This window comes from Orycteropus afer, unplaced genomic scaffold (assembly GCF_000298275.1).
Source record: "Orycteropus afer afer isolate SDZICR_OR568_19922 unplaced genomic scaffold, OryAfe1.0 scaffold00078, whole genome shotgun sequence".
Classification (NCBI taxonomy): Eukaryota; Metazoa; Chordata; class Mammalia; order Tubulidentata; family Orycteropodidae; genus Orycteropus; species Orycteropus afer.
The window spans coordinates 9,546,983-9,562,748 of record NW_006921665.1 but is presented as its reverse complement, the minus strand read 5'-3'; the positions used below and the strand labels follow the sequence as shown (position 1 = coordinate 9,562,748).

The 15,766-nt window shown below is 40.9% G+C and overlaps 1 protein-coding gene across 1 annotated transcript in view; it reads right to left on the bottom strand.

Moving 5' to 3' along the window:
• Positions 1–15,766, bottom strand: part of TIAM1 (TIAM Rac1 associated GEF 1) — a 202,333-nt gene that overhangs the window by 98,328 nt on the left and 88,239 nt on the right. Inside the window, exons 11-12 of the mRNA XM_007941289.2 lie at positions 12,119–12,205; positions 4,012–4,236 (exon numbers count right to left, since the gene is read on the bottom strand). Of these exons, the coding sequence (XP_007939480.1) occupies positions 4,012–4,236; positions 12,119–12,205 (312 nt within the window). The remainder of the gene's footprint in view (positions 1–4,011; positions 4,237–12,118; positions 12,206–15,766) is intronic.

Genomic DNA, 15,766 nt, shown 5'->3' with positions numbered 1-15,766 from the left:
CCCCTCCTTGGGTTTCCGAGGCAGTATCACTATGGAAGTAGGATTGCCCAACCTTCCTTCCGAGGAGTGGCTGGTGGGTTTGAACCACCAGCCGTCAGGTTAGCAGGCAAGTGCTTTAGCCACTATGCTACCAGAGCTCCTATTTTTATTATTTTTCATAAAGTGTCTAATTATAACTAAGTCAACATACACATTTAGAAAACCAATAAAAGGTTTTTAAGTATGTTTAAAAGTAGAAGACAGCTTACCTAACCTTAAAACAAACTAACAAAAAAAACCCCTGTATTATCCTGGGAATCAATAACTGTGCAATCAGCTTTTAAATGAAATGAAACCAGTTTGATTAAACTGTCATGTTAAACAAAACAAAACACTCTGAATTCTCTGGATTTCCTACTTCCAATTTCAAGCTTCGAATGACCTGTTAAAAAGATGACAGCACTAAGTAACAGTTTAGGGTAGAAAGAAGTTACTTAAAGAAAAAAATGGGGCTATTTAAGTATTTCTATTTCAAATAATTCCCTTTAAAAGTGTTATATTCACTTGAACAACGTTATAGAGTTGATTTCACTCCCAAATTTTATTCTAGTGTACAAATATACACAATTTTAAGCAGCATGTGCTACTACTGTATTATGCATTCTTAATGTATAAAACATTTTAATGTATGAATAAAAAAAAAAAAAAGAAAGTCCCTACATCAACCCTGAAACCTGCCACTCAGGATGTTTCTTACTTTTAGTAACCTTTAAATTTAGACTAAGGCTGTGGTCCAGCCTGCTTCATTGTATTATTTGTCTTTTTAAACTGTTTTCTATTTTAACTGCAGCTGTCTCTGAGTAGTGCTTTATCTTTGCCTTATTACTGAGCAATTTTTCAGGTTATTTATCCTGTTTACTTGCCTCTCCTTCTATCTTTCACTGTTAAATGAGGAACCGGAAACAGAAGCTACCAGAAAGTAGAAATGCTAAGACCCAGTCTTCTCCTGTCCAGCCAGTCCAGTAGTGCTGCCTGCACAAAGCATTTGAGAATTCTTCTGGAATTTATTAATTTTGAAGGCAATTTAAAGAACTCTCAAGAAAATAAACACTTGACTTCATTTTCATGTTTCCTTCTTAAATCAGTTTGATTACAAAAGATCAAGCAGTCTCTGTTCTAAATGATTGTGACCACTGCAACATACTAAAAGACATTGTTGTTAGTTGCCGTTGAATCAATTCTGACTCATGGCGGCCCCATGTGTGTCGGAGTAGACCTGTTCTCCATAGAGTTTTCAAGGCTGTGACCTTTCTGTAGTTGACTGCATGGCCTGTCTTCTAAGGTGTGTCTGGGTGAGTGTGAACTGCCAACATTTTGGTTAGTAGTAGAGCACTTAATCACTTATACCACCCAGGGACATAAAGAAAAAAAAAAGAACTACCCTAAAATGTAAGTTTGAGGACAGAATTGTGTCATAGTCAGCATTATCCTTTTAGCACCTAGCTCAGTGCCTGGCATCTAGTAAAGGTTTAAAAATTGTTAATTCCAAGATATGAATTAATTAGAAAAAATAAAGGAATGAATAAATGCTCTAAGAATGATCTCAAAACAGCACTTTTAAACAAAGGCAGGTTCAGTCAAACAAGCACTTAGTCTCCAAAGGTGACTGGTCTGAAGGAGATAACACATGGTAAAATGTTTAGTTTAAAATTCCATCACATGAAAGATAGGATACTAAACTGTATCTGGAATACACACATATTTGTAAAACAGATACACACACATACATATTATACATATACACAAATACGTTTTTAAATTTTAGTTAAGTTTTGAAAAATATTTGTAAAACAGACAATTTTTTTTTAATAAGAAGGAATATACCACAATATTAATAGCAACTATTAGTTCAGTAGAATTCTCATCTTTCATGTGAGAGACTAGAGTTCAGTTCCCAGTCAATCATCTCATACACAGCCACCATGTATCTGTCAGTGAAGGCTTGCCTGTTGCTACAAGGCTGAACAAATTTTGGCAGAGCATCCAGACTAAGGCACAGTAGGAAGAAAGGACTGGCAATCTACTTCCAGAAATCAGTCAGTGAAAACCCTATGAATCACAACGGTCTGCTCTATAACTAAGCATGAGGATGGCATAGGACAGGGCAGCATTTTGGTCCATTGTGCATGGAGTCACCATGAGTGTGTGTGGGGTGACTCAATAGCAGCTAACAAAATTTAAGGAATAAATTGTAAGCAATTTCAGTCATGTTTTATATTACAAATCAGCAAACTTATCTGTAAAGGGCCAGGTAGTAAACATTTTCAGTTTTCCAAGGTATACAGTCCCCATCATAACTAGTCAACTCTGTGATACTAGCAGGAGAGCAGCCGTAGACAATACACAAAAAGAGAGTGTGACTATGTTCCAAAAAAAACTTTATTTATAAAAACAAGGAGCAAGGATGAATTTAAAGCCTGTGGATAGCAATATGCCAAGCCCCACTTTATATCCAACAACATATAAAAAGGGGCCAGACAGAACAAAAGCCACAGAAAGATTTGAGCACACACTATAGTTTGTAGTATATACATCCAGGTCTTGTAATAAAACCCTTCAGTAATCTAATCTGGCACAATGTGCTTCATTCAAATCCATGACAGAAAAAACTCCATGAGCTTTAAGGGATCAAGCCTGACATCTTGTGGTCACATTAAAGAACAGTCTTCATGGTCTGGATTCCCTTTTAAGAAGGGTAAAAGGTACACAACTCTCAGGAATCATCTTTAAAGGATTTGCTAAGGTTGTGGGTGCCACAGTGATGCTACCAGCCAGTAAGACAACAGTAACGAGTATGCTCAACTATCTGAAGCCTCAACTTGCTAAATTCTTCCAGTGAAATGCTGAACAAAAGAATGAGCTGTTACAAGCCTTAAAACTTATTAAGCCAATCTTCAGAAGGTTAATTGGAAAGCAACAATGGTAAAGCAAGAATACCTGAAATGCCTGCACTCAAATTTTGAAACTGAAAACTTATTTCTAACCCAAGTCTTTCAAAGGCAAGATATTTCCAAAACCCCCACTGACTTACTAAATCAACCCAAATTCTAAAACTAGGTCATGGAGAAATACATGATAGCAATCCATACAACTCACTTGTCCACACACTCCCACTCTGTTACTGAACAAGGATGAGGCACCTGTGTAGTCAATCATGTGCTAACAGCCGAGGAGATAAAAATCAAGGAGACATAACCCCAGTCCCAGGAAACAAACACAGAAGAAAGAGACACAAGCCAAGAAGCATAGTACAATATGTTTAGGGCCATGGGAAAGCATGTTTGCAGGGTTTTGAAGGGAAGAGAGGAAGCTCTGCAGGGTCTTAGGAAGGCTTTTTAGGGCAGGTAGCATTCAAGCTGCCTCTTTTAGAACAAGCACAAGGGAGCCAGGGAGAGAGGGGAGAAGAGGAGTAAACAGGAAGAACAGCAGATCGGGTCAGGCAGGCGGTTCCACTGCTGGGCTCATGTTCAGACCTGAGATGGAAGGAACCCAGGAGACGAATAGACAGGACAAGAGCTGTGGGTACATTCCACTCTGGGCATCCCAAGCCATGTCCTGTCTCACACGGTAGGGAAAGCAACACCAGGTGGCTTGGGGGTATGGTGATGTTTGCAGGGTAGAAATCAGAGTCTGAGCATGTTGTGAGTCCCAGCTCTGTGCCCATCTATCTCTTTCGAAGCCAAGGGACAGTGGCTTCTCCAAAATGACAAACACTAACAGTATTGTAAAGCTTTTCATATGGTGACAGGTAGATTTCCAGAAAAGCAGACATTCAAAGAGACAGAAAGTTCCCTGCCCCTTTTGAGAGTCCAATGGGAGCTTCACACTCAGAAATCAGAGCATCTCATAAACACAGTTCACATTACTGGGCACACCCAGGCCTGTCACCTACGTATACAAGCACATGTTAAAATCTCCTGGGTTTTTGGCTAACCCGAACTCAGATGTGCTCACGGCACCATGCATTGATACCTGGGTTGCTGGTGAGAAAGGTGAGGGGGCTCTCGCTGAGGTCCAAAGGGCCGTCCACGCGGTGGGGCGGGCTCTCCAGCAGCTCCGCTCCTCCCTCCAGCTCAGGGTAGGTCCTCACCAGGAGGCCCAGTGATGGCTGTGTGAGGAAATCTTTCAGCACAGATGAGGTCAGGGTGCCAGCAGCACGATTATTGATCTCAAGAATCTCATCTCCCGCTTTCAGGCCTGTCAAAACAAGACGGAAATCTTTTCATTTCAAGAAAAGAAAGGAAAGCAAAAAAGCACCATCAAATCAGATCGTAACGCCTTAGAAGTTCTGCTGCAAAGAGCACACCAGCTCACCTGCTCCTGGCCTCACAGCCCCAGGTGCTGCAAACAGAGGCTGTGGTGCTCAAAAGTGACTATTAAGTGACAACATGGGCCTTGGTTTCAGAAGGTTCTAGACTAGCCATGTCACAGCATGCCTATCTTGTCCTGAATGCAATGACCAAATGAAGCCACATCTTCTTTCATATATGTGTTCTAAGTATCTGGCAGTTTCTCTTCACAAATGCTTTCAGCCATTCTCCTACAGTTTTGACGGAGAAAAGAAGGAAACACTTTGATTGTGGCAATGAACGTGTGGCACAGCCTAGCGTCTATTGGTCATGTCTAAAACACAGAGAAACACACTGCTGTGGAGCTGGATCCGACTCATAGCGACCTGTCCTTGGGTTTCCGAGGCAGTGGCTGGTGGGCTTGAACTGCCAGCCTTCTGGTCAGCAATCTAATGCCTTAGGGACTACGCCACCAGTCTAGGGGACCAAAATGCCAGAGTTTCTACTCACTACAACTAAAGCAGTAAGCACATCTTATTCCAAACACATTTACAGACCACAGTTTTCAGAACCCAATGCTGTTGTCTTTTTGCCCTTTGTTTTACTACATCGCGGCTGTGGGGTGAATAGGTTTCTGTAGGTCCTCAAAGGCTCGCCTACTTAAAGGCATGCTGGGGGAGTTGTCACAATGATGTAAAAGAATAAACAGGAACAAGGCCAGCTTAGAAGAACAAAAGGTTGTGACTACCCCATGGGCCAGTTCAAACCGGTATTAAAAGAAAATTCCAGCAGTTTGAGAAAAGGGAGAGGTCAGGGAACAAAAAGAAAGGAAATACAGTATTCTTTTGGCTAAGAAAGGAGTCCCAATTTTGGTGAGTCACACGCCCTGGCCACTCTTTACTCAGGTTTCTAAAATACTTGAAATCAATTTTCTATTATAAAATACTCCAAGAAACATTATGGGTGGGAAGAAAATGGAAGAAAAACAAGAACATTTTTCTCCGTAACAAGAAAGTGAAATTACTGAATTCTGGAGAGTTGATCATCCCATATTTAGGTATAGGATTTTGCCATCAGAGCATGTGAAGTGAAAATACAAAATTTCCACCTGTGAAAAGCAGATTCCCCCCCACACCCAAGATAATTCTTTTGGTTGGATAGTAGAAAAAAGACAAACAGAATACTTAAAAACTAAAAACATCTCTGAGCTCTTTTCAAAAGAAGTTCCAGGTTTACTATTAATTGGGGAAATAGGGGGGCACAATAGGTTGAATGGTGACCCCCAGAAAGATATATCCACATCCCAGAACCTGGGAACGTGGCCTTATTTGGAAAAAGGGTCTTTGCAGATGTACTTAAAGACCATGAGATGAGGTCATCCTACATTATCTAGGTAGGCCCTAAATTCAAGGACAAAAAAGAAACACAGATAAGGACACCATAGAAGAGGACAGGATGCAGGGACATGGAGGCAGGAATTGGTATGCAGACCCAAGCCAAGGGAAAGAAACATGAAGCAACCAGTCAATGGAAGAGACAAGGAAGGACTCTCTCACTAGAACCTGTGGAAGGAATATGACCTGGCCGATACTTTGATTTTGGACTTCTGGCCTGCAGAATCATAAAATAAAAAATTTCTGTTGTTTTCAGCCACCCAATATGGGCTAACTTATTATGGCAGAAATAGGGAACAAATGTAGGGAGACCTCAATTAGTGATTCTCAGTATTAATAAGCGAGAGGAAGTGGGCCAGCAATGCCGAACAGCAAAGCTCCTCAGCAGGGTCTCCCTGTCTCAGCTTCACAACTGTTATGGATTGAATTGTATCCCCCAAAAATGATATTTTGTAGCCCTAATCCCTGTGCTTGTGAATGTGACCCTGTTTTGGGAAACAGGATTTAACAGTTAGGTTTCTGTCTCTTGGTTTTAAATTATTAGCTAAATGAAACAAGATCATATTGGAGTAGGGTAGGTCCTAATCAGAATGCCTGCTGAGTGGCATCTTATAATAGAGAAAGACAAACACAAAAACAGTCATACATAAGAGGAATGACAAATGGAGGCAAATGCAGCTACAATCAGCAAAGGAATGCCAAGGGTGGCTTGGGAGGTGAGGTACAATTCCTTTCTCAAAGCCCTGAGAAGGATTCCACCTGGCTGCTACCCTGAATTTGAGCTTCAGTCAAGCCTCCAGAACTTTGAGGAAACTTCTGTTCTTTACAGCTGCCCACTTTGTGATACCTTGTTTTAGCCACCCTAGGACACCAACGCTGCCGTGTAAGAGCTCCACGACCACGGGCATGTGACTGAATCTCCCTAAGCCTCAGTTTCCTCAGGGTTACATAAGATTAAATAAAAGAATCCACATAAAACTCTCAGCATAGCACCTGACACACTGAAAATATTCAGTAAACATTTAACTCTCACTGCTGTGGAATCGTTCCCAACTCACAGTGACTCCGCCCCTTGGATTTCTGAGGTGGTATCTCTATGGAAGCAGAATGCCCAGTCTTCCTTCTGAGGAGTGGCTGGTGGGTTTTAACTGCCTGCCTTCTGGTTAGCAGTAAAATGCCTTAGGCACTTATTAGTGCTTATTATTAAATTTGGGAGAAGAAAGAAGAAAACTTTTTTTCAAAGACAGACCACACTCAGAATGATCTCTGACTTAACCATGGTCAATGTTATAAAGTAGGTAAAAGTTGTTGTATGAATTCCTTGCACTCAAGAATAACCTTTTCCTTCCCATTTGAGAAGCCTTTTATCTTTGTGGTCTTGTCTTCTTGCCAAATCAATGGGACATCCATTCCTAAAGAACTGATCTAACCAAATGGAAATGAGAAGAACATAAACAGGGTTTGGGGGCGAGGTTATTTGGGGCCTCTTGGCTACTATGTTAAGGGACCAACTCATCAGTTCAATAGTCATAAGGCTATTTGAATAAGTCTAAACTTTCCCCACTTCAGATTAATCCTCACATTCACTCTGGAGACTGGCTGAAGGGCCTCATTTTCACACCTGGAAAAATACTATGTCTTGGTAGCGAAGGCAGTGGCAGAGAGATAACAGATTATCTCCCTTCAAACTACTGAACTGGCAATGGAGTCAAACAAAAATTTAATACCAAAATATAGAAACAGGAAACCATTTGGGATCTCTTGGCATAACTCTCACACTGAAATAGACCATCAAGGAAGAGGAAAGGAAAGAAGGGCTACATGAGAGTTATGAGATGAGGTAAGAAAGCAGATGGAAACAAGATTATGCAAGGCCTGTTATATGGGGTAGTGCCCAAGGCATCTGAATGCTAACCAGAAGGCTGGCGGTTCAAACCCACAAGCCACTCCTCAGAAGGAAGGTTGGACAATCTACTTTTGTAGTGATACTGCCTCAGAAACCCAAGGAGGGGTCACTATGAGTCAGGTCTGACTCGAAAGCATTGCATATTATCCACAGTAGGTCGGCAGGTGGTACACATGGTTTGAGCTCCGCTACTATGCTAAAAGCTGGTGGTTCAAGTCCAGCCAGAAGCACCATAGAAGAAAGGTCTACTGATCTCCTTCTTTAAGACTACAGCCATTTAAAAGCCTATGGAGCACAGTTCTACTCTGACTACATAAGGCTGGCCTAAGTCGGAATCAACCTGAAGGCACAATTTGTTGTTATCGCTTTTTTTTTTTCCCCCCAATCATCCACAGTGAATGACATAGAGTAGATTTTAAATCAGGGTTATTCAACCTTAGCACTACAGATATTTTGGGCTGGATAATTCTTTGGTGAGGGAGGTATTATCTGTACTGTGGGATGTATAGCAGTATCCTTGGCCTCTAACCACAAGATGCCAGTAGGATATCCCAGTCATGACAATAAAAGTGTCCCCAGACATTGCCTAATGATCCCAGGGAAGTGGGGATAAAATGGCCCTTGGTCAAGAACCACTGTTGAAAATGCAATGGATACTTCTTCAAGAGACTTAATCAGAGGTATGACATAATCTGACTTAAATGTACAAAGCTCACCCTAGCTGATATGTGGAACATGTGCTGAATTTGGTATGCAGTGAAGCAAATCATATGAAGAGGTGGAATTAAAGGCCTTTATTAGTAGCTTGGTAAACCAAAGCAGTAAATGCAGCTTGCCACATGACTTTTTTAATGCAAAAAAAAAAAAAAAATTTAAAGTCTCAGACTCAAAAGGAAAAGCAAATGGAATGAGATTATCTTTGATCTTTGTACAAGACTCAAAGAATAGTTAAAGTTAGGTTGTGGGAAGAAAGATCAATTTTCATTCATTCCATTTGGGCACCTTTTTTGCACCTACAATCCTCCAATTTCAGCAGTGCTTTTTGTAGACAGATTTGTAAAATTTAAAAAAGCAAGATGGAGAATTATGGGTTAGATGATGGCATAGGGAAGTGGATTTATAGTTACTCAAGCAAGTTTCCACAAAGAACATTCATCCATTGGTTAAGATGCAAACTATCTAGAGTAGGGTAGCACATGACTTTCTTGACTTGGCTGTTCTGTGTAGCCATTGGGTAAAAAACATAGATGACAGCAAAGAAAATGCCTGATTTCAAAGGCACTGGAATGAACAGAGTCCCACCAAAACTCATGTCCACATGGAACCTCAAAATATGACCTTATTTGGAAATATAGTCTTTGCAAATGAAATTAGTTAAGACAGTATCATAATGGATTATGATAGGCCCTAATCCAATGAAGGCGCTCTGGTGGTATAGTAGATAAAGCATTTGGCTGCTAACCAGGAACTCAGTAGATCAAACCCACCAGCTATTCCACAGAATGAAGAAGGGACAATCTACTTCCATGAAGATTTAAAGCCTCAGAAAACAATGGGGGTCAGAATCGACTAAATGGCAATGAGTTTGGTTTTAGTTTTTGTGAATCCAATGAATGGTGTCTTTATAGGAGAAAAGAAAGAGTTTTAGACACAAACCTATCGACACACAGGGAAGAAAGCCATATAATAATGGAAGCAGAGATTGGAGTGATACAGCTATAAGCCAAAGAACACCAAGATACTGACAGCAAAACCAGAGGTTAAAGAAAAGGCACACACTGGATTATCCACTAGAGCCTTCAGAGCCTGCGGACACCTCAATTTCAGACTTTTAGGCTCTAGAGCTGTGAGACAATACACTTCTGTTGTCATAAACCATCTAATTTGTGGTAATTTGTTATGGCAGTCCTAGGAAACAAACACCACCAACCTCAGGGGTCGCCAAGGGCAGAATGATGGGAACAGGATGATAGACCAAAACTAGGAAGCCCAAATTTAATAGTAACATATTTAGGTTCCAAAACTCAATTCCTCAAGTACAGCCAGTAAGAGATTCACCTAACAGCATCTACGTGTGGAGAGAGCCAGGTAAAGGCAGAACATGGGGACCTACCATCAGCTCATGACAAGCCAAAAGCCCAATATGGCTAACAAAAATAAGGGAATAAAAAACAAACCTGAACTGGATAATGTAAACAGATTATTCAGACCCAACTAAAGGTTGGAGTTTCCAGTCTACTCAGAGGTACCTTGGGGAAAAAGTCTGGTGATGCACTTCTGAAAAATCAGACATTAAAATCCCTATGAAACACAGTTCTACTCTGACACACGTGAGGTTGCCAAATACTGAAGTCAACATCACAACAACTGGTTTACGTGGTATTCCACTAGACTCCCCTTGGCTGTACCACATTCTGGTCATTTTTACAGGGGCACCGGCACTCTGATCATGTCCAAAGGGTAATGATCAGAACTGGTTCTACAATCAAATGAATGACAGGAGGAATTTGGAAGTGTTGAGCCTTCAAAAGACTCAGCAGTTCAAACTGATGATGTCAAAGGCTAGCTATAAAGAACTGAACAGACCTAGATCAGAGAATGGAAGCTGAAGGAAGAGAGTTATTTTATAATCAGAGATGCCTCCCCAAAGAGGCTCTATGGCTCATAGTGAGCTGTTAGCAGAAAGTATTCAATTGGAGACTAAATTTAATATGAAGTATCTCAAGACCCTTTCTTGCCACTGCCTTCTAGGTGTCAGGCATTGGATAGCATTTGTGACACCAGGGGACAAGGAAGACCTCACCCTGTATCTATAGAGGACAGTGCTCCATGAAGGAAGGGGGCTGGAGCATACAACCATTAGTTTTCATCTAACACTAGGGTTCTTAGATTCAAACAACTAAGACAGGATGTGACTGAAACCGTGGTGGCAGATTTCCCCACCCCCGTGCCACGTCAACTGGCACACTCATTTTGCTGAGAGATAAAAATCAGTCTTTGGGTTTGAGAGGGAATAAAAAACCCTGTCACTTCTATTCTTGGCTTAGTGGATATGTCAGACTCTGGCCTCCAGGCTGCTTCTGGTCATAAAGTCATGGAAGAAAAGTCCTCCTCCGCTCTAAGTCCACAGTGGATGCTCTACTGTGACTTCACTTCCCTTTGGCACATCTTTGCACTTTCTGTGCATAGCTGTCTCCAAATTGTGCTTCTGCAATGCTTACAGTATGGGGTGATGTAACCTGCACAGGTGGCTTGTGAACCACGAACCACCAAGAGTTAAACTGTAGTAGAACATGTTGTTGTTGTTGTTGTTATGTGCTGTTGAGTCGGACCCAAGTCATAGTGACCCCTCCTTGTGTTTCCAAGGCAGTATCACTACAGAAGTAGATTGCCCAACCTTCCTTCTGAGGAGTGGCACAGAAGTAGAAAAAGTCAGCATTCCATCATTTCCCTGGCTGTCCTATTCAGCACTCTCCTAACAGAAGAGACACAAGCTACAAAGGTCAAGCACAACTGACCTAGATGTGTCGGTTTTTTATATTGAACAGGTATTATCTCACCACTGCCTGGATGGAACTAAATCCCTTAGCAAGAAGAATCAAACAAAAGCTTCAAATGCACCTACATTTCATTCTTCTTGCTGTGAGATTTAGTATCATCCAGGCAACGGCAAAACAAATATCTAATGAAAACAATATGTTGAATAGTGTCCCCCCCAAATTTATGTCTACCTGGAACAACAGAATACGACCAAATTTTGAAAAAGGGCCTTTGCAGATGTAATTACATTAAGATGAGATCATATTAGGTTTAGAGTAAGCCCTACATCCAATGGCTGGCATCCTTTTAAAAGGGTCATGTAGAAAGAAGTTAGAGAGTCAGGGTTTCCAACCAGCTCAGACTGCACTAGGAGTTATTGCAGGGCTGCAGGAAGATGGGTAGGGCATGGCAGTGACCAGCTCTTTAATAGGGGCAGAAAGGCTGGCTCTTGCAACCATAGGTCTTCAACTTCTGCAAAGATTCCCTCCTGAATGGAAGCAACAGAACATGTGCCTTGAAGAAGCTTTGCAGACTTAGATGATGGCCAGTATCAGCTTTGACTAGTGTGGACCAAAAGGCAGAGGTCTTTCCAAATGTTCTGCTCCAGGAAGACCTCTAGGACCGTCACATCATCTTAGAAGCCAGGGCAGGATAAACACAGTGGATTAGAATGGAATTTCCAACCAGCTCCAGAATCAGATTTAATTGGATTTAATTGGAAATAAGCTCAGAATCAGATTTAATTGGTTTTAGAACACTCAAGACTGGCATTTCTTGCTTACCTGAATTTATTGAATAAAATCCATGTGAAGGGTTTTTAGTGTTATTACACATTTCAGTATCTTTACACATGAACCCCTTGGCATATCTTTCTCACCCATGAACTAGAGAAGAAACCCCCAAAAGAGAATTTAAATGAGACAGACAGACAGAGACATTCATTGATTTACCATTCTTTGAAGCTAAACCAGTTTCCTTCACACTATTCACATAGAGTCTTCGAACACCATCTTCTTCCACAGAGGAAAGTGAAAATCCTATAAAACACAAGACAGAATGGTAGAGCTTACAGCTTCTGAGTGTGCAGCAAATAACAGGAAGTACCTGCTGTGAACTAGACATGTTTCATGTTTTTGGTTATACTTTGAAGCGATTGTTTTTCCATGTACATATTGTCTTACAAAGCAGAAAAATTTATTTTTAGATCACTCTAAAAGACATTACTACTTGTAAAAACAAACATTGCATATATCTACTTCATAATACCTCTTAATTCAAATGAAAGAAAATTATTTTGTTTTATCCTGCTCCCTAGTAAATGTCATAGTTTCACTCCTACAATCTTCTACATAGCACAAGGAAGAAAGATGGGTGATCTAGACTTTTTCCAGCCAATCTATGTCCTATGAAATGTTAACACTGTACGGTGTGTGTATTGGTACATGGATATTGTTTTAATTTTTTAAGAAAACCTACAACCAGAGGTAAGTAGCTCCTCACATTACCAATGCTATTTCACTGAAACTGATTAATTAGTTTCAGCTCTACTAATGTATGATCATAAGATTATCCTACACTTATTGGGGATGCAGAGTTCAAAAGCCATGATTCAGCAAGGAGTGCAGAGCAAGACCCAGAGGTATTATTAAATGGTTAAGGGAACAAGAATGTTTCCAGCCGATGGCTACAAGCCCTGTCACCTCTGTTTCTAGATAGTTTCATGGAACAGTCTTCCTAGTCATCAACAGAATGTCTTCACCAATACTTCCTCTTTCCTGCTGGACAACAGTACCTCAGCAGATAAAAGCAATGGGAATGAATGCAACTGTAAAGATTTGGCATTGTTTCAGCTCTGGTAAAAAAAAAAAAAAAAACACCATAATACAGACATTTCTCTTAATGCTAATGGCAGAAGAATCCATGTGATTAAAAAGAAGAAAGAAGCAAAAAATAAAAAACAAAATATTTAATAACAGGACTGGGTTACAGGGAGTCACTGAGACTTTTCAGGCCATGTCACAATGAACATATATTTTTATTAGTGGTGGTGGTTAGTTCACAGGACCAGGAAATGGATAACCACACAAAGGCAAAACTGCCAACTGCCTGACCCACTATATGCCTTTACTCCCTGAGATGGGGAGAAGCTCAGGCTGCCCTGTGGAGTTTCTAAGTCTTTATTTATAAGAATCATTTAAGTGACATTAGCCTTAACATAGGTGGATTTATCAATATTTCATCAGAGACCTTTTTTTTTTTTTTTCTTTTATCTGTTATAGAAAGACACAGAGTCAAGGGCTATGTCAATGAGAAAGGATGGCCAGGAGTTACCAAAATATAGGCATTTCCTTTCTGAAATGCTACCACCCTTTAACATTCTGTGCTTGACTTAAAGGTGCAGCAGAGACAGTGTGTAGAGAGCCCTCTACAAGTTATCAAATGGAAATGGCTCCATTCGCCTCCTCTTTTCCGTTCTTTTTTTTTAATTGTGATTTGGGTGAAAGTTTACAGAACAAATTCACTTTCCATACAGCAGTTCACAACACGTTGTCTCATGACATTGACTACAATTTACCCCAATGCAACAGCTCCCTCCACTTCCTCCCCATAGTTACCTCTTCCCTGTGTCCGTCCATCCATGCACCCCTGCCCCCTGAGCTGTCTCCCTGTGCATTAACAGCCTTTCTTTCTCCCATGATTGTTCCCTCCAAGGAGTGTTATCTACCTCAGGTACATGTTCAACTCATATGCCTGTCTTTTGTTTGGCTGGAAGCCACAGGTGTGGGTTCAATTCCAGAGCGGAAGGGCAGCTAGGGATGATAGTCTCAGTAGTTCCACAAGAATCTATCAGACCAGCACACCTGGTCCCCCCCCCCTTTTTTTTTTTCCAAATGATTTTGAGTTTTGTTCCACATTGTTCTCCATCTCTATCCAGGATCGCCTATATAGATTCCCTTCCAAGTGGTTGACAATGGTAGCCAGGCACCATCTAGTTCTTCTGGCCTCATAGTCATATAGGCTGAGGATCGTATGGTGTACCAGATGCTAGAACCAATTGTCTCCATCAGTCTTTGGTTTTCTTCATTCTTCTTTGCTCTGGATGAGGAGAAACCCATCATTGCATCTAGATGGCTTCTTGCAAGCTTTTAAGATCCCAGTTGCTACTCACCAAAGTAGGAGGTAGAACAATGTTTTGTGTAGTATGTTATGCCAATTGAGCTTGATGTCCCCTGGGACTATGGCCCCAAGCCCTCAGGTTCAACTACTTAGTCCCTCTCAGTAGCTGGCTGTGACCAAGAAGTGACTACAACCTTGTCCCTTGTCAGTTCCACTATACTCCCTCCTGGGAATTCTTACAGAACATACAAATACATTGTAGAACCATTGTCTGCCAACCCTATACATGGTCTTGCGTATACTCTCTGCTCCACAGGCATAACTAATAGTTCAGCCTGTCCACCCATCTATCCACCTGTATAACCATGTGTGCCTTCACTGACAACACAATACTGTATGTGCAAAAGGGTTCATCTTTGTTGTATGTACCTCCCATGTACCTCTCTTTGGTACACTGCCCTTCTCTTCACCCAAATCGATACTTATCTCTATCTATCTAACCGTGTTCCCTCCCCTCCCCTCCCACCTCTGGTAACCAACAAAGAAAATTTCTTTCCACATATAAACCATTCCTTGACTTTTACAATAATGTACTAATACAATATTTTTCCTTCTGTGATTGACTTATTTCACTCAGCATAATGTCCTCCAAGTTCATCCATGTTATGCGGTGTTTTGCAGATTGTACGTTATTCTTTAGGGTTGCATAGTATTCCTTTGTGTGTATGTACCATAGTTTGGTTATCCATTCCTCAGTTGATGTACACCTCGGTTGTTTCCATCTTTTGGCTATTGTAAATAATGCAGTGATGAACATGAGTATGCATATGTCTGTTCTTGTCATGGCTCTCACTTCTTTAGAATATATACCTAGTAATGGAATGGCTAGATCAAATGGTATTTCTATAAGTTTTTAAGGAATTGCCATACTTCTTTCCACAGTGGTTGTACTATTTTACAGTCCCACCAGCAGTGTATGAGAGTCCCAATCTCTCCACATCCTCACCAGCATTTGTTACTTTCTGTCTTGTTGAACTTTGCTGCTAGTGCTGGGGCAAGATGGTATCTCATTGTTGTTTTGATTTACACCTCTCTAATGGGAGCTCTGGTGGCATAGTGCCTAAGGCACTTGACTGCTAACCAGAAGGCTGGCGGTTCAAACCCATCAGCCACTCCTCAGAAGGAAGGATGGGCAATCTACTTCTGTAGTGGTACTGCCTCGGAAATCCAAGGAGGGGTCATTATAAGTCAGGTCCCACTCAATGGCACATAACAACAACAACAATGGCTAATGATCGTGAGCATTTTTTCATATGTTTGTTGGCCGCCTGAACATCCTCCTTGGTGAAATGTCTATTCATGTCTTCTGCCCATTTTTTAATTGGATTCTTTGTCTTTTTGTTATTGAGGTGTTGGTTTCTTTTTCATTTTTATTGCTCCTTCTTAATAATCAAAAATGAATGAAAAAATACATGTTGGAA